The sequence below is a fragment of the Erpetoichthys calabaricus genome, chromosome 4, assembly GCF_900747795.2.
Source record: "Erpetoichthys calabaricus chromosome 4, fErpCal1.3, whole genome shotgun sequence".
Taxonomy (NCBI): Eukaryota; Metazoa; Chordata; class Cladistia; order Polypteriformes; family Polypteridae; genus Erpetoichthys; species Erpetoichthys calabaricus.
In genome coordinates this window covers 321,673,056-321,691,834 of record NC_041397.2, presented here as the reverse complement: position 1 = coordinate 321,691,834, position 18,779 = coordinate 321,673,056, and the positions used below count along the sequence as shown (strand labels likewise).

At 45.1% G+C, this 18,779-nt stretch overlaps 2 protein-coding genes across 2 annotated transcripts in view; both read left to right on the top strand.

The window, feature by feature from the left end:
• LOC114643526 (NACHT, LRR and PYD domains-containing protein 3-like) overlaps nt 1–18,779 on the top strand; it is a 2,412,635-nt gene that overhangs the window by 841,013 nt on the left and 1,552,843 nt on the right. Inside the window, exons 17-18 of the mRNA XM_051925773.1 lie at nt 1–174; nt 9,830–10,003. Coding sequence (XP_051781733.1) covers nt 1–174; nt 9,830–10,003 — 348 coding nt within the window. The remainder of the gene's footprint in view (nt 175–9,829; nt 10,004–18,779) is intronic.
• LOC114643532 (butyrophilin-like protein 2) overlaps nt 1–18,779 on the top strand; it is a 678,491-nt gene that overhangs the window by 138,235 nt on the left and 521,477 nt on the right. The window lies entirely within an intron of this gene.

Genomic DNA, 18,779 nt, shown 5'->3' with positions numbered 1-18,779 from the left:
GTTGTGGTCTTGTGGTCTCACCTCGGCCTGCTGCTCAGCTCTCTCCTCGGTCCTCTCATCTCGAAACTCACGGCTGACATATCTGTACCTGGACGACAACAACCTGGGAGATTCAGGGGCTCGTCAGCTGAGTGAGGGGCTCAGGAGTGACAACTGTAAATTAGTGAAACTGTGGTGAGTAAAGAGGGGGAGGGGTGGGGGGTGTGAATGTGTTATTGATGGGCGGGCTGATCACATGACAGCACATGGAGTGACCAGAGTGACAGTGACAAGTGGAGCTGACTTAGGTGACAGGCAGGAAGGACAACAAAGATAAGGAGAGACAGACAAAGGAGGAGGAGGAGGACCTGCTCTGTCACATAAGACCACCTACTTGAGCACCGGACCCCATCTCCTCCACTCTTCTCAAATCCTGTCTTCATCTCCTAATCCCAACTGTCGTGACAATAACAAATCCATCCTGTGACACCGACTCTGTGCCAGTGACCCTGAAGGTCTCTCCTGTATCCCCCCATTAGGACAGTCTGATCTTGATGTGACAATCTGAGATAACAAGTCTCAGTTCATCACTCACTTCTCTATTCTGTCTAAAGTCCTCAAGAGTGTTGTGGCCTCCCAACTCACCATCACGTAACTAATAATCAGCTGAGAGCGGACACTTTTAAAAATGGAGGATCTCAGCAGGATAACACGACATGTCACAGAGCAGGTGTCCTCAAGGTGGCTTATCTAACATGACGGTGACTTCAGTTGACCCCAATGGCTGCCTGTCCAGTCCAATAAAGCACTTCTGGGATGAGCCGGGACTGCAAGTGAGGAGCAAAAATGTGAGGCTGAGAAGTCTGAAGGACTGCGTGATGACAACATGGAGATGGAAATCCATAAGGAGCCATTCATGTGTCTCAAGGGGTCCACACCTTGGGGAATTCAGGGTCTTTAGAGGCCGAGGAGGCCCACCTGGTCTGCCTAATAAAGTGGCCCCTGGGTGCCCCTACAGATCTTGAGCACTTTGCTCTTCTCCTGCACACCCGCTTTACACTCTTTAGCCCAGCAGCCATGTCTTTGTGCACACGTCATCATCTGCACTCACACTCACTCGTCACTCTTTCTGTCTTCTGCTCGTCTCTCCTTGTCATTCCTCTTGTGTCCCCCATAGCAGGTTTGTCCCCCGCATGTCCTTTTCTCTGACACTTCACCAGGCTGCCCCTCACACTCACACACTTGAAACTTTGCTCCTGTCTGTGCAGATCTCATCTTCATGATGTTCATTTCTATTTCTCTTATTTTGATCTTCTTCTTCTTCTTCATTCTCCCAGTACGTCCTCACAAATTCCCAGTCCATGTGGTGCACCTACCCAGTAAGGTCACTCTGATTCTGGTCACTTCTGGTTGGGGTCACTAAGTGGCAGGGCCTCTCCCAGTAGCAGGAACTGAACACAAGCAGGATGGACAGGCCATCACAGAGGGTCCACACTCAGAGGGTCTAACTGTCTTTAAATGTCTTTAAACATCAAATAAGGAAAAAAAGAAAACTGTGAAGGAAAAACTACTGAGAGAAAAGGAGGAAACACATGTGGACCCCCAGTTCTCCTCCCTGCCCTAAACATGTCGCTTGTCACTGAGGTCTGACCTCGGCAGGCTAAGCTAGTGCAGGATGTGACGTCAGGCCGAGTCTTCAAGGCAGGCATCCTGAGCACATGGCAGACTACCGCAGACCCTCACGGTTGTCCCCTTCACTCAGATGACTTTCTTCTCATGAGAACACTAAAGATGTCCCCTCAGTGACTGTGACGTGTGTTGAACCCGAGTCTCTGTGGCCTGTAGACACACTAAGGCTGTGTGCTGTATGAGCCAATCAGTGATCAGAGTTCAGCAAATGTTACAAACTTCACGAAAAAAAAAACTGACATGCGGCATTATGGGATAGGAGGAGTGGCCAACATTAAAGGAGATGGAAATGGAGGAGTTATTATGGGATATCAGGGGACAGGAGGAGTGGAGAACAAAAGAATCAGCAAATGTGCAGTCAGGAAAAAAAGAGAAGAAGTGAGAGCTGGAAATGAAGAAGAGAAATCCAAAGAGACGAGTGACACGGCCTCACCAGCAGTGGGCAGGACTTGGGGACCTGCAGGACTGGCTGACGTCAGAAACTCAGATGTCTTATAAGATGTCCTGGACTGTCAGATGAACACGTCTGATCACCTTGAGAGAACATCCTCCATCACAGTCCTGATAATAAGAATATTAATAATAAGGACAAGACTGTCACCCGACGTCACCACTGAGCTGCTTGTACTTGTCACATCTCGCTCCTCGTTCTTCACATCTCATTGTGTCCATCGATGTATTTCAAAAGTGTGAAGTCAACTGTCCTCAGGTCAGTCTAACAGATGTCAGTATTCTGGAGTACACACACACACACACACACTCCACATAAATGTCACGTTATTTAATAAAGTACGCCGCAGACCACCTGTCACCACCATCTCCCCCAAAGCCACTAAGCCCTTGTGTGCTCCTCGTCACCTCGGCAGACCAGCAGCTGCTGTTCCCAGTTTGACTGTCAAGTTCACTTCTTGTGGCCTCAGGTGTCCATCACAATACCCAGCACTTTCTATTAGTTTCTGATTTCAGTTGTCCCACCTTGTGACCCTTAGTGACGAAGTGACATTTGCTCAGCCCCTCCCTGACGTCACTTTTCTGCTCCTGATGTCCTCGTGCACCTCTGTTGGTGTCCTGCACATCAGACTTGTGACGTGACCCCATTGTCGTGTATTCTACCCTCACAGCTCGAGTCTCGCCTGTTTCTTAGACAAATCGTCACTTGATTGATGAATAATAATAATAATAATACATTTTATTTGGAGCGCCTTTCAAAAAACTCAAGGTCACTGTACAATCAGGTTAAAAAAAATAAACATTCAATGACTAAAAAATGTAAAATCCAAATAAAACATCAGATAAAACACCAATAACAGTTACAATGAATAAGCAATTTTGAACAGATAAGTTTTAAGATTAGCCTGAAATTGGTGAAGGGTAGTCATATTCTTAAGATAAGCAGGTAATGAGTTCCATATGGAAGGTGCCGATCTGCTAAATGCTCGATATCCCATCGTAACAAGACGTGCTGGTGGATTATTTAAGTTGATAGAAGAAGAGGATCTGAGCATACGAGAGGGTTTAATGACTTGTAGGAGCTGTGAGAGATATGTGGGGGCAAGATTATGAATGGCCTTATATGTAAGGACTAAAATTTTGTAGTTGACCCTAAACTTTATTGGCAGCCAATGAAGCTGCTGAATAACGGGTGTAATGTGATCAGAACAGGGTGTTTTAGTAATTATACGAGCAGCCGAATTCTGAACAAGTTGAAGTTTATGTAGTAACCTTTGTGGCAGACGAAAGAGAAGTGAGTTGGAATAGTCCAGGCGGGAGGTGACCAAACTATTGACTAAAATAGCAGTAGAGTGATTTGACAAAAATGGACACAAGCGATTAATGTTTCGCAGATGAAAGTAAGCTGCTCGAGTAACAGAACTGATGTGAGACTGGAAAGGCAACGTGCTGTCCAGAATTACACCAAGGCTTTGTATCTGATCTGTACAGGTAACAGATGTGTTGTCTATTAATACTGAGATCTTTGATGCCTTCGCTATTGCAGATTTTGTGCCCATAAGAAGCACCTCAGTTTTATTAGAGTTCAACTGCAAGAAGTTGGAAGATAACCAAGACTTGATCTCAGCAAGGCAATCAGTAAGTGAGGATGATGAAGTGGAAATATATAACTGGGTGTCATCTGCGTAACAAGGAAAGTTTATCTTGACAATGGTGTCACCCTTTATTACAACGCTGAAGAAGAAAAACAGAATAAGTGAGGGTTAGTATACAATTATAACTGTCATGTTACTTATGTTTTAGTGCTAATGACCAACAACAGAGATGCAGTCTGTACAGTTAATCAGCAGCTCTAGTCAGGGTGTGCTAAACTGAAGTAGTGAGTCTTCAGCCGGGATTTAAAAGCTGAGACCGAAAGGGCATCTCATATAGTAGCAGGCAGACCACTCCACAGTTTATGGGCCCTGTAACTAAAAGCTCGACCTCCCACTGTTATTTTATTAATCCTTGGAATCATAAAGCAGACCGGCATCTTGAGATCTTAATGTGCACTCAGGTTTGTAAGTCATGATAAGTTCAGACAGGTAAGCCGGACCTTGGTCATTTAATGCTTTATATGTTAAAAGGTGGATTTTGAAATCTGCCCTAAACTTAACCGGGGGCCAGTGTAAGGATTTAAGAACTGGAGTTATGTGTTCGTATTTTCTTGTTCTTGTAATAATTCTTGCAGCCGCATTTTGGATTAACTGGAGGCTGTATAAAGAACAGTCTGAACATCCAGTGAACACCGCATTACAGTAGTCAATCCTACTAGAGATAAATGCAGGAATTAGCTTCTTGTGTCTTTAGATCTAAAAGGATTTGCTTGTGATTTAGGACTGAGCTATGAAGAGACGATTGTTTGATTTTCTTTCACATTCTTTCATATTCTGTATGTTTATTATGGGATGTGTTGTTGTACTTTTGATTTGTTTCCTGATCTTCACAGGTGAGTTATTCCTGGTGGTCTGGACTGCTGAATTCCTGATGATTCTCATCCTTTTCTGACGTGTTCTTCTTGTGATCTTCTGATTCTTTTCTCTTTCAGTGGCACAGCTGCTGTTCTTCTTGTCTTTTTCTTCTTTAATTCTCCATGTGGTTTGATGTCACTGAGATGTCAGTTGTGTCATTTCTAACTCCAACCAACAGGTGGCGATGCTAGCAGGTCACTCTGCCATTTTGCTCTGAATAGGCAGCTCAGGTCAGAGGAGAGCTGGAAGTGGACAGCAGTGGTCAGCAGTAATGGGGGTCACTTCACAGTCCACTCGGACCACCTCTGTGCCCAGGGGACTGGATTTTGGGATGCTGAGTGTCCATTCAGAGCTCATCCACTGGCTTTATTACAAATTAGGAGAGAAATAAGAAAACTGAGGTGACCAGCAGTGAGGCCTTTAGTGGACTGAGGTCAGCTGGTCAGTGGCACCTGTCAGCATGTGACATGTGAGTGTCAGAAGTGTTACATGTCAGTCCTGCCCACCCTGTCCATTATGTCACTGATCACACAGTCAGTCCAGTCTTTGTCACAATAGACAGACAGAGGGTCCTCATCGTCTAAGTGGTCTGACATCAGGAGAGCCCACCATGACAGACTCTTGAGTGTCGTGCTCTCCGATGTCCAGCAGTGACCGGCATGTCTAACAGGAATCTGTGGATGGGGTCCTGCAAATCAGTCAAAGCCCCTCCATGTGCTGAGTCCTCAGTTACAGACACAAATCCAAGGTGGTCCCTCCGCTGTCATCGGCTTTGACAAGTCTGTCTGGACCCTCGAGTGCAGGACAGTGTCAGCCTCATGTCCTTCACATTCCTGTCCAGTGTCCACATGTCACTTTGAGTGACTTGTCACCAGTCATTGTGGCAGGAAGGCAGAAGACGCTGTCAGGTATATAGCGCCTTACCTTATAAGGACAGCGGTGGTCTCAGGTTCAAAGTGCATTTCAGTGAAGACGACGCAGTCATTGAGCCCTTGTGCTGTGTGTCCTTCTGTCTGTCTGTCTGTCCTCACTCGTCTCTCTTCTTCTCCACAGGTTGTTCTCTTGTGATCTCACCACGGCCTGCTGCTCAGCTCTCTCCTCGGTCCTCTCGTCTCCAAACTCACGGCTGACTGTGCTGGACCTGAACTTCAACAACAACCTGGGAGATTCAGGGGCTCGTCAGCTGAGTGAGGGGCTCAGGAGTGACAACTGTAAATTAGAGACACTGAGGTGAGTAAAGAGGAGGAGGGGTGGGGGTGTGAATGTGTTATTGATGGGTGGGCTGATCACATGACAGCACATGGAGTGACCAGAGTGACAGTGACAAGTGGAGCTGACAACAAAGATAAGGAGAGACGGACAGAGGAAGATGAGGAGGACCTGGTCTGTCAGATGAGACCACCTACTTGAGAACCGGACCCCATCTCCTCCACTCTTCTCAAATCCTGTCTTCATGTCCTAATCCTGACTGTGGTGACAATAATAGATCCATCCTGTGACACTGGCTCTGTGCCAGTGACCCTGAAGGTCTCTTCTGTATCCCCCCCAATAGGACAGTCTGGTCTTGATGTGACAATCTGAGATAACAAGTCTCAGTCCGTCACTCACTTCTCTATTCTGTCTAAAGTTCTCAAGAGTGTAATGGGCCTCCCAACTCACCGTCATGTAACTGATAATCAGCTGAGAGAGGACACTTTTAAAAATGGAGGATCTCAGCAGGATAACACGACATGTCACAGAACAGGTGTCACCTCAAGGTAGCTTATCTAACATGACGGTGACTTCAGTTGACACCAATGGCTGCACGTCCAGTCCAATAAAGCACTTCTGGGATGAGCTGGAACTGCAAGTGAGGAGCAGAAATGTGAGGCTGAGAAGCCTGAAGGACTCCGTGATGACAACATGGAGACAGAAATCCATAAGGAGCCATTCATGTGTCTCAACAGGTCAACACTGTGTGGAATTCAGGCTCTTTAGAGACAGAGGAGGCCCACCTGGTGTGCCTAATAAAGTGGCCACTGGGTGCCCCTGCAGATCTTGAGCACTTTGCTCTTCTCCTGCACACCAGCTTTACACTCTTTAGTCCAGCGGCCATGTCTTTGTCCACACGTCATCATCTGCACTCACACTCACTCGTCATTCTTTGTGTCTTTTACTCGTCTCTCCTTGCCATTCCTCTTGTGTCCCCCATAGCAGGTTTGTCCCCAGCATGTCCTTTTCTATGACACCCCACCAAGCTGCCCCCTCACACTCACACACTTGAACCTTTGCTCCTCTCTGTGCAGATCTCATCTTCATGATGCTCATTTCTATTTCTTTTATTTTGATCTTCTTCTTTATTCTCCCAATAAGTCCTCACAAATTCCCAGTCCACGTGGTGCACCTGCCCAGTAAGGTCACTCTGATTCTGGTCACTCCTGGTTGGGGTCACTAAGTGGCAGGGCCTGTCCCAGTAGCAGGAACTGAACACAAGCAGAGGGACAGGCCATCACAGAGCATCCACACTTAGGGGGTCTAACTGACCACCTCAGCGGCTCAATGTCTTTAAACATCAAAGAAGAAAACTGTGAAGGAAAAATTACTGAGAGAAAACGAGGAAACACATGTGGACCCCCAGTTCTCCTCCCCCTCCTAAACATGTCACTTGTCACTGAGGTCTGACCTCGGCAGGCTAAGCTGGTGCAGGACGTGACATCAGGCCAAGTCTTCAAGGCATGCGTCCTGAGCACATGGTGGACCACTGCAGACCCTCATGGTTGTCCCCTTCACTCAGATGATTTCTTTTCATGAGGACACTAAAGATGTCCCTTCAGTGACTGTGACGTTCTCAATGTCTTTAAACATCAAAGAAGAAAGCTGTGAAGGAAAAATTACTGAGAGAAAACGAGGAAACACATGTGGACCCCCAGTTCTCCTCCCCCTCCTAAACATGTCACTTGTCACTGAGGTCTGACCTCGGCAGGCTAAGCTGGTGCAGGACGTGACATCAGGCCAAGTCTTCAAGGCATGCGTCCTGAGCACATGGTGGACCACTGCAGACCCTCATGGTTGTCCCCTTCACTCAGATGATTTCTTTTCATGAGGACACTAAAGATGTCCCTTCAGTGACTGTGACGTGTGTTGTACCTGAGTCTCTGTGACCTGCTGACCTCAGGTCAGACTAACAGATGTCAGTATTCTGGAGTACACACACACACTCCACAAAAATGTCACCTTATTTAGTAAAGGACTCCGCAGACCGCCTGTCACCACCATCTACCTCAAAGCCACTAAGCCCTCGTGTGCTCCTCGTCACCTCGGCAGGCCAGCAGCTGCTGTTGTTCCCAGTTTGACAGTTCAGTTTACTTCTTGTGGCCTCAGGTGTCCATCACAATCCCCAGCACTTTGTGTTAGTTTCTGATTTCAGTTGTCCCACCTTGTGACCCTTAGTGACGAAGTGACATTTGCTCAGCCCCTCTCTGATGTCACTTTTCTGCTCCTGATGTCCATGTGCTCCTCTGTTGGTGTCCTGCACATCAGACTTGTGACGTGACCCCATTGTCTTGTATTCTACCCTCAAAGCTCGAGTCTTGCCTGTTTCTTAGACAAATCGTCACTTGATTGATGACAATTGTGTCACCCTTTATTATGACGCTGGCACCATGAACAGGGGACATGTCCTCATTTGAATATTCCAAAGTGTCTGCGGACATCGGCCTTAACCAGCGTATCCTAATGTGACATCGAGAACACACAAATGACAGGGGCCCTAAACACGGGGACAGCTGCAGTGGATGCCAATACTCTTTAATGTCACACACATCATTGTCATTGTCACAGAGTGATGTTTTTAGGATTTATTTAGTAACGTGTGTTATGTTTTATTGTTTGTCCTGAAGAAGTCATTGAGAGAATCACGTTGGCCCTCAGACTGTGAGGTTTATTGTGGTCAGACCTCGAGAAGCAGGACCCCTCAAACAGACTGCCATGGGGGGCTTCACTTGTGTCTTCAGAACTAAAAGGATTTGCTTGTGATTTAGGACTGAGCTATGAAGAGACGATTGTTTGGTTTTCTTTCACATTCTTTCATATTCTGTCTGTTTATTATGGGATGTGTTGTAGTTCTTTTGATTTGTTTCCTGATCTTCACAGGTGAGTTAATCCTGGTGGTCCGGACTGCTGAATTCCTGATGATTCTCCTCCTTTTCTGAGCCCCTGACGTGTTCTTCTTGTGATCTTCTGATTCTTTTCTCTTTCGGTGGCCCAGCTGCTGTTCTTCTTGTCTTTTTATTCTTTAATTCTCCGTGTGGTTTGATGTCACTGAGATGTCAGTTGTGTCATTTCTAACACCTACCAGCAGGTGGCGATGCTAGCAGGTCACTCTGACATTTTGCTCTGAATGGGCAGCTCAGGTCAGAGGAGAGCTGGGAGTGGACAGCAGTGGTCAGCAGTAATGGGGGTCACTTCACAGTCCACTCAGACCACCTCTGTGCCCAGGGGACTGGACTTTGGGATGCTGAGTGTCCATTCAGAGCTCGTCCACTGGCTTTATTACAAATTAGGAGAGAAATAAGAAAACTGAGGTGACCAGCAGTGAGGCCTTTAGTGGACTGAGGTCAGCTGGTCAGTGTCACCGGTCAGCATGTGATGTGTGAGTGTCACATGTCAGCCCTGTCCACACTGTCCATTATGTCACTGATCACACAGTCAGTCCAGTCTTTGTCACAATACACAGACAGAGGGTCCTCATCGTCTAAGTGGTCTGACATCAGGAGAGCCCACCATGACAGACACTCGAGTGTCGAGCTCTCTGATGTCCATCAGTGACCAGAGTGTCTAACTGGAATCTGTAGATGGGGTCCTGCAAATCAGTCAAAGCCCCTCCATGTGCTGAGTCCTCAGTTACGGACACAAATCCAAGGTGGTCCCTCCGCTGTCATCGGCTTTGACAAGTCTGTCTGAACCCTCAAGTGCAGGACACTGTCAGCCTCATGTCCTTCACATTCCTGTCCAGTGTCCACATGTCACTTTGAATGACGTGTCACCAGTCAGTGTGTTAGGAAGGTAGAAGACGCTGTCAGGTATATAGCGCCTTACCTTATAAGGACAGCAGTGGTCTCATGGTCAAAGTGCATTTCAGTGAAGATGGCGCAGTCATTGAGCCCTTGTGCTGTGTGTCCTTCTGTCTGTCTGTCCTCACTCATCTCTCTTCTTCTCCACAGGTTGGACTCTTGTGGTCTCACCTCGGCCTGCTGCTCAGCTCTCTCCTCGGTCCTCTCGTCTCCAAACTCACAGCTGACTGCACTGTGGCTGAACAACAACAAGCTGAGAGATTCAGGGGCTCGTCAGCTGAGTGGGGGGCTCAGGAGTGACAACTGTAAATTAACAGAACTGGGGTGAGTAAAGAGGGGGAGGGGCGGGGGGTGTGAATGTGTTATTGATGGGTGGGCTGATCACATGACAGCACACGGAGTGACCAGAGTGACAGTGACAAGTGGAGGTGACTGAGGTGACAGACAGGAAGGAGAACAACAATAAGGAGAGACAGACAGAGGAAGACGAGGAGGAGGAGGGAGGAGTGTGAGATGGACAAGAAGAAGAAATGGACAGCAGCTGACTGTCCCGCCAGAGACAGGGGGACAAGGACACGGGGGGATCAGGACAGCAGACAGTGTGGACAGGAGGAGAGGGGGACATGACACTCTGGGGGCTGAAGGTCATTTGGATCAAATAAGAAAGAGCAGAGCAGCAGACGGGGGGATCAGTGGACAAGAGGAAGAAACAAGATGGAGGATGAGAGACGAGCAGGAGACGAAATGAGAGAAGACATGAGAGTGAGGAGGTGAAGAAGAGAAAATGAAGAGAGACGGAGCACTAGAGAGACAGACAGGAAGTGACCGCAGGGGGACAGAGGGGACAACAGCACGTCAACTGGACAGACCACCTTCTTTATGAAATGTGACGTGACCAGCAGACCTTCAGAGGATGTTGACCAATCGGTGAGTGGACTGAGTGACTGACAGGCCGACACACACACGTCATGTGACTTAGATGAGCAGAGACACTGAGAGGAATTCTGGGTGACATCAGGGGGCGTCAGTGTGACAGTGCAGTGTGTGTGTGGCGCCCCATGTTGTTTGTAACTCACACTTGTGTCTCCTCACAGGCTGGAGAACAACGGGATCAGTGAGAGTGAGAAGAGGAACCTGAGGTCACTACAGGAGGAGTTGAGGGGTTCTGGACGTCAGCTGACTATCTACACATAAGAAGACCAGCAGTGGTGATCAGACAGACCCCTTGTAAGTGACGGAGCCCCCCGTCCACTCTCCACTAAATTCCCTCTTTCTTCTTTTTCTCCTCCCCTCAGCCTGTGTGCTCCTCCTTTAACGTCACTTTTATTTTTAACATCTTGAGACCCTCTGGGTGACAAAACTCTAGTAGACTCAGACCTGCAGACACCCGAGTTTCACCACTAGAGGCAGTAAAGCAGCGGAGTTCATCCTGTAAAAAGCCCCCCAAGTTGTCTGTCCCACCGAGGAGCAAAGAGAGGTGGACAGTCCAGCTGTGGGGTGACAGGGGGCCTCAGGCTGTAGTGACACTTTGAACGAGGCTGGGACAAACACTGGACAGGACGCTGGTCCATCACAGGACGCCATCAGCACTCGTCTCCATTGTCACTCGGTGTCATTTGAACCCGTGTCTACTCCGTGTCCTGTCTGCCACCTGCTGATCGTCCTTTGGTGACACTTTAACTCCCATGAGGCTCAGTTTTGATTTTGATTTTCTTTTTATTCTGTTGTCTCCACTTCACCGTCCTCTCCAGTCATGTCCTAGTAGTGAGCAGCGGCCTGAACAAGTGAGGCGTTAAAAAGAAATAAAAGAAAAGACAAGGAGAACATGGAGGAGTGTGGAGATGGGATGGACTGGCGCCGTCCAGGGTGGGGTCCTGACTTGATGTGGACAGACGGCCACTGAGGGACCATCACCTGAACTGGACTGAGGGGGCTTAGAAAATGGATGGACAAACAGAGAGAAATAAACTGAACTGGGAATTAAGAAAGAAACTGGAAAATAAAACAGACAGGGAGTGGGATGAGGGTCTAAAGGAAACGAGTGGGGGACCCCAGCCTGAGGGTGGGCTTCTGTAGAAGAGCTGGGTTAGAAAAAGAGGAACAGGGACAAGAGTGTGAGAGAAGAAAAGAAACAGAGAGATGAACAAGAGGGGCAAAGAGGAGAGAGTTTGAAAGTGAAGGACAGTCAGTGACACGAGGGGGACGAGGACAGACGAGGAGGAGGAGGAGGTCATCTGTTTATCACAAATCACAGCAGGATTGTCTGTGAGGGGTTTACAGTCGATGGTCAGGGTGCCGAGATGAACTGTAGGGGCACAAGTGAAGTCAGAAGGTCCAGAACACACAAGGTCTGTTTGTATGTCATGTAGACGAAGAGGATGAGGTGACCTCCATGTATTAATGTCTTCTGGACATTCCAATAAAGGGTTAAGAGAATTGGTTTGGATCTGCTGAGTGGAAAATACGTCAGAGTGTCATCTGTGTAGCCGTGGAGAGAAATATTGAGTTATTTAAAAATGGATACTAAGTGGAACATCTACAGTGAAATAAAGAATAGGACACAGAATAGAGAGGGGCCGAGGATGAGGAGGAGAGGCGGCCCACCCTGACTAAAAGCCTCTGTCTCTGAGGTGTGACTGAGCCAAGACGGGCGATGAGGATGTCATGGTCAGCTGGGTCAAATACTGCAGTCAGAGCTAACAGCAACAGGATAGCCGGACCCCCAGAGTCTCTTATTAAAAAGACAAGGAATAGGAGACAGCAGAGAGCGGCCATATCTACAGAAAATGAAGAAGAAAAGCACACAGACAACACGACAAAGACAGACATTTGTGTTTCTAAGGTCAGTCGTCTTGTAGGAGACATTAGTGCCATCTTGACTGGCATCATCTGCAGTGTCTGTCCTGGTGGGACAGGAGATCTTCATGGACAAAAAGACCACAAGACCTTCACTCCGCTGAGCCTCAGTTCAGGTTTGAGCAGATCAGTGACACGTGTGAGTCGGTGTGAAGACGTAAAGATGGACGACATCCTCAGTTATTGCTGACAAAGAGCAGCTGCCTCCATCACTGTGACTGCTGTGATTTGTGAATGTGACTCACTGTTAATAAAATATGAAATAAGAGAAACTGTGACAACGGACCCTTTGATGAAGTGACTTGAGAAGTTTCAAATGTCCTAACATCCAAAACAGATGAGCGAGCCACCAAACACACCGGAGTGTCACGTCACCCACGCCCGTCACTTTCTGTCCTCGCAGCCCCTCACCTCCCTACCTGCTCGTCGTCTTCTCCTCTTTACTGTTCTTTGTGTCCTGAAGTGTAATAAACACAAGTGTGCGGAGGTACGAGAAATAAACTTGGGCCAGGACTGATGATATTTAGATTTAAATGTGTGACGCTGGAGCAACTCATTCTGTGCTAAATGTATTTAAACTGTACACAATATCAACTTCATTTGTGTTAAATGTACTACAGTGGGACTATTGGAAGTGTACTTCAGGAAGATTAAATTGTATTGCTTTATATATACTTTTAAAAAATCCACGCAATCTTACAATAAATTTAGAATGAACTTTTATCAATTACAAGTGCACTATTATTACAGGTGGCACAGTGGGTAGCGCTGCTGCCTTGCAGTTAGGAGACCCATCTGGGTTCACTGCCAGGGTCCTCTCTATGTGGAGTTTGCATGTTCTCACCGAGTCTGCGTGGGTTTCCTCTCACAGTCCAAAGACATGCAGGTGAGATGTATTGGTGGTCCTAAATTGTGTGTGTGTGTGTGTCCTGCGGTGGACTGGCACCCTGCCCGGGGTTTGTTTCCTGCCTTGCGCCATGTGCTGAATGGGATTGGCTCCAGCAGACCCCCGTGACCCCTGTAGTTAGGATATAGCGGTTTGGATAATGGATGGATACATTTGTCAAATATTACATTAAATACATTAAAAACTTTAATTGTACATTGTCTTTAATAGATAGATAGATAGATAGATAGATAGATAGATAGATAGATAGATAGATAGATAGATAGATACTTTATTAATTGTTACATACTTACAATAAACTTACATTTTTTTTCTACTATAAGACCACTATAATTATATTTTAAGTGAATAATAAATATCCTTGAAATAGTTAAAAAACTAAATTTATAGTTTAATTATTAGCACATTATAAATATAACTCAAATGACACTTTTATTACGTGTATTCTGTTACAGTCATTCTCTGTATATTATTAATACAGTAACAATTTCAAACTGGTACAATATATCCCATAATAAAATGAATGTCTATGTAAACTGAATGAAAGTCAGCCTTTATTTTCTAATAATTATCACATTTCTTTATAATCCCTGAGGTCACTCGGCTTCACCCCAAAGCACAACAACGTCAATGTAATCCAAGTCAAGAGCACACGGCTAACCCTCTACGTTTATAACGAGAGCTCCGCTAAACTAAAAACATCTCAAATTCAAATGTCACTTCATTCTACAGAACAGTTCATTGGTGATTTCTGTCTTATGTCAAATATGAATCCTAAATTTAGTGGTAATAATAATAATAATAATCTTCATCATCTTGTCCTTTGTCTTCTCGGTGTGACGCTCCTGTACCTTCCTCCTCCTCTCATTGCTGTTCTGAAGTCCTCAGTAATCTAAAGATGGAGACATCACAAATAATCCAAGTCAGTCGATGGTCTGCTAGGTGTACACGACACTCACCGTCCAGCGCAGTCTGATCAGGCAGGTCCTGCTGAGACCCCCCGGCCCAGACCTGTTAAAGCCCCCATTACGTAACTTAGTAATGAAAATGACAAACTCTGAGTGACGATTGGAGTAAAGTGACAGTAAGTTTCTCACATGCAGACATCAGCGTATGTCCACAGAGAGGACCCCATTATTGTACTCACCTGTGTTGGTGGCAGCACTTGTGGCTCCGGCCCTGAATGAGAAATCATCAAAATGTTCAGTTAGTTGGGGTTTTCTCATCTGGTCTTTGTAATGCAATTATATAAATAAAAATTACAAAAATATGTTGTCACAGCACCTGAAAGTCTTATAAGATCCACAGGGGCTTGAATGTGTCATCGTGTAGAATTACCTCTCAGCCGAACAGCCGTTTTTGGTGATGTGGTCCATAAAACGCAACCTAAACCTGAAAAACGAAATGCGTCCAACGGTAATGAAATACTGGGAGGTCAAATGTTTACTTCACACGTCATCAGTCAATTCATGAAACATCGATATGTAGTCTGGAAAAAATATCTGGCTGAGCAGTCGGCCCACAGAACTCCCACACCTGCTGACCTGTCAGTGGTCCTGGACATTTAGGGGGTCCTGTAAACACACAAGTGTCATTTAAACAGCTTGATGTGACGTCAGCAGCAGGGACCTTTACTTCTGAATGACTGAACAGAATGTTCACAGAGCAAAGACAAGACACCTTCAGTGTGAGTCTGTCAGGTCTAATGATGGCACACGGAGTGGTAAGGAAGGTCACCAACATGCAGACATCGGGGTATCCCATCGTGTTTCCAGTGTGATGACACCTTGATTTTATCTTTTCATGTTCGTCCTGAGAATCGTTGTCACAGTCACAATGGCAGTGCTAGTTATTCTGTCACCGACTGAGAAAATTATTAAAATGACAAGTTAGCAGCTTTTGTGATGCTGCCTTTGTTATGTGCTATCCAGGTTTATAAAAAGGACATTAAACACATCACATGTTCAGCATTTAATACTTAATAGTTAAAAGTGACAGGACGTCTTACTTTTATTAAATCTTGGAGGTAGCAGGGCTGCTGGTAGGTGTCCTCATCTTCCTCACTTGATGAAAGTGCAGCCTTGTACTTCTGATTTGGTCTAAAATGAGATTTTCTGATCAGCACAAAACAAAATATCACAGAGGAGGAGTTGATGTGAGTTTGTGAAGTTTCATGTCTCACATTCTCTCTCTTCCTTGTGTTTCCTGGATGTGTGTGTCCAAGCTGGAAACGTCTTCTGACTGAAGGAAGAAGTCCTGAGTCTTCTCGTGTATCTGAAAAACGACACCAAGAAGGTCTTTTCTAACTGTGCGACTACCGAAATGTCTAAACGTAGGACTTACTCTGATTGTTGATACGCTGATGTGAATTGCTGTCTCTGTTATGTCGATAGCCAGGCAATAAGAACTGAAAGATGCACTTAAGATGGCTTCTGTTATTTCCCTATGAATGAAACTTATTTCACTATTTCAGCGACCACTTCCACCATTTGGTGACACGTGTATCACCTCTGAGCTCGCTGTGCTGGCGCTGCCACTCACGAATCTTCATTTATGTTGACTTCTGCAGGTAACGCAGACTCGTTAATCATACCGTATAGTGCCAGGGTCTGCATGAGATTTGAAAGTGTCCTTCTGTGTTTATGGATTGATTGTTAATTTTACAAAGTAAATGAAACTCTTACATGCTCCACTTTAAAAGACAAAACACGCTGTGAGTTTTAGCGAGCAAGTCTTCTCCAGCACTGTAAGCCAGAAGCACCGCTCACGGTTTACAACTTTTACACCAAGAAGCAGAACAGCCTGTAGCTGACTGAGAGCGTTTATGATGCCAACTTCTGAGATGTGTGGGTGGCTGTGAACATAAAGAGGTGTTTCTAGATGTTGAAAACTTCACGTGGAATATCCCAGGATGCTCTTCTGCTTCTTTTGTGGTTCAAATTGGGTTTCTGGTCCAAATCAGGTAGTGACAGCTAGTGACGGGTGGAGTGAAGCCTCACAGAGGATCGAAACATTTGAATCAACTGTGTTGAAAATCGTGTTGTTGCTTCAAAGCATTTGACACTCGCCTCTCTAGTGACATCTGCTGGCCATTTGCAATAACGTTACACAAACTCCTGATCAAGTTCATTGAGGTCTCTTAAACTTTCATTTATCGCTGCTACAGTTTGACAGCGGCTTCCAGTGTCTGATGTTTAAAATATATATCTCTCTATTATATAAAAATAATCCTGCAACAAGACGAGACTTTTTGGAAGATTTTTATCAAGTTCCATGAGATGAGACTTTGGCCATGAGATTTTTTCAAGTCGCGCCCTCCTCTCAACCACATTCAGCCACGCACACGGTAATCTCACCTCTCATTCGTGTGAATGCTTTTGGTAGACAGTTTCTGTTCTCTCAGCTCTTATAAATTGTAACGTCAAATCTTATTGAAGAATTTCATCACGAAGGGTTATCAACAGAAAAAATGAGTACACGGGCAATCCTAGCAACGAGAAACGATGAAGTCAAATGAATTAACGCCAAAAATGTCAATCAGTTACACAGCAAATTGGTGAATAGACTCTGCTGAAACAGTTGGTGTTGATGATGTAGAAGATGAAAACATCAACTTACAATATCAGGGAGAATCTCCACAACCGTTAACACCTCCAGTCTTCCTCCACATGAATTACTGAAGACAGAAGGACGTATCAAGAAAGGTAATGTAGTACGTCTTCAGGGGATAACATGAGACACCAAAGGAGATCTTGATATGTCATTCATATTAAAACATCGACAGTTTCATGTTACAATAGCTTTGGCAAAGACAATTAGCAAATCTCAGAGCCAAACATTCGAAAAAGTTGTTTTATTTAATAGAGAGAAAGAAACGAAATTCAATCTCGGGCAGTTATACGTGGCGTTCAATGTGATATTGACGAAAATTTAATTAAAAAAATTGTTTTTTACTGATGTTTTACAGTAAAAGTGTAAGGTTAAAAAGTATTTGTGTGTTAATTTCAAAGCCAAACAAAACAAAATTGTATTACACAACAAATAACTCTAACGCAACATGAAACATAATTTATTTTGAAATTATTACGTTTTACTCTTTTTAATATGGTTTATTACTCGCTGTAATGTAAAATAGTTCTATTACGCATATGTAACAATTACAGTGAAAATAAAAATCTGTTTAAATTGAACATCCGCATCCCCACACGCGAGCAGCAGAACTGCAAAGAGGCTGACGCATAGTGCAGGTACGGGGGCTGGCGAGCAGGGAGCAGATATATATATATATGAGAAAGGCACTCAATAAATGTAACATTATTATTATTATTATTATTATTATTATTATTATTATTATTATACACAGGGGTGCGCAAAAGTGGGCTTACAGTTGCAAGTTCACTGGAATAATTATAATTCTATTATCCATCCAGCTATATCCTAACTACAGGGTCACGGGGGTCTGTGAAGCCAATCCCAGCCAACACAGGGCACAAGGCAGGAAACAAACCCCGGGCAGCGCCAGCCCACCGCAGGGCACACACACACACAACAACAACAACAACATTTATTTATATAGCACATTTTCATACAAAAAGTAGCTCAAAGTGCTTTACATAATGAAGAGAAGAAAAATAAAAGACAAAATAAGAAATTTAAATAAGACAACATTAGTTAACATAGAAAGGAGTAAGGTCCGATGGCCAGGGTGGACAGAAAAAACAAAAAAAAACTGGAGAAAAAAATAAAATCTGTAGGGGTTCCAGGCCACGAGACCACCCAGTCCCCTTTGGGCATTCTACCTAACATAAATGAAATAGTCCTCTTTGTAGGTCGGGTTTTTCACGGAGTCACTTGATGCTGATGGTCATACAGACTTCTGGCTTTTAATCCATCCATCATTGTTGGAACATCATGGTGCTTTCGGTAGATGGTGGCGGCGCACTCCACCACCAACAGGACACCGGAAAAGGAAACAGAAGAGAGAGTAGGGGTTAGTACAGATTTTGAATAAATAGTTATTATAATGAATTGGATATACAGAGTATCAGGATTAAATTACAGTGAAGTTATGAGAAGGCCATGTTACAGTAATGTGTTTTCAGCAGTTTTTTAAAGTGCTCCACTGTATTAGCCTGGCGAATTCCTACTGGCAGGCTATTCCAGATTTTAGGTGCATAACAGCAGAAGGCCGCCTCACCACTTCTTTTAAGTTTTGCTCTTGGAATTCTAAGGAGACACTCAGTTGAGGATCTGAGGTTACGATTTGGAATATAAGGTGTCAGACATTCCGATATATAAGCCGGGGCAAGATTATTTAAAGCTTTATAAACTATAAGC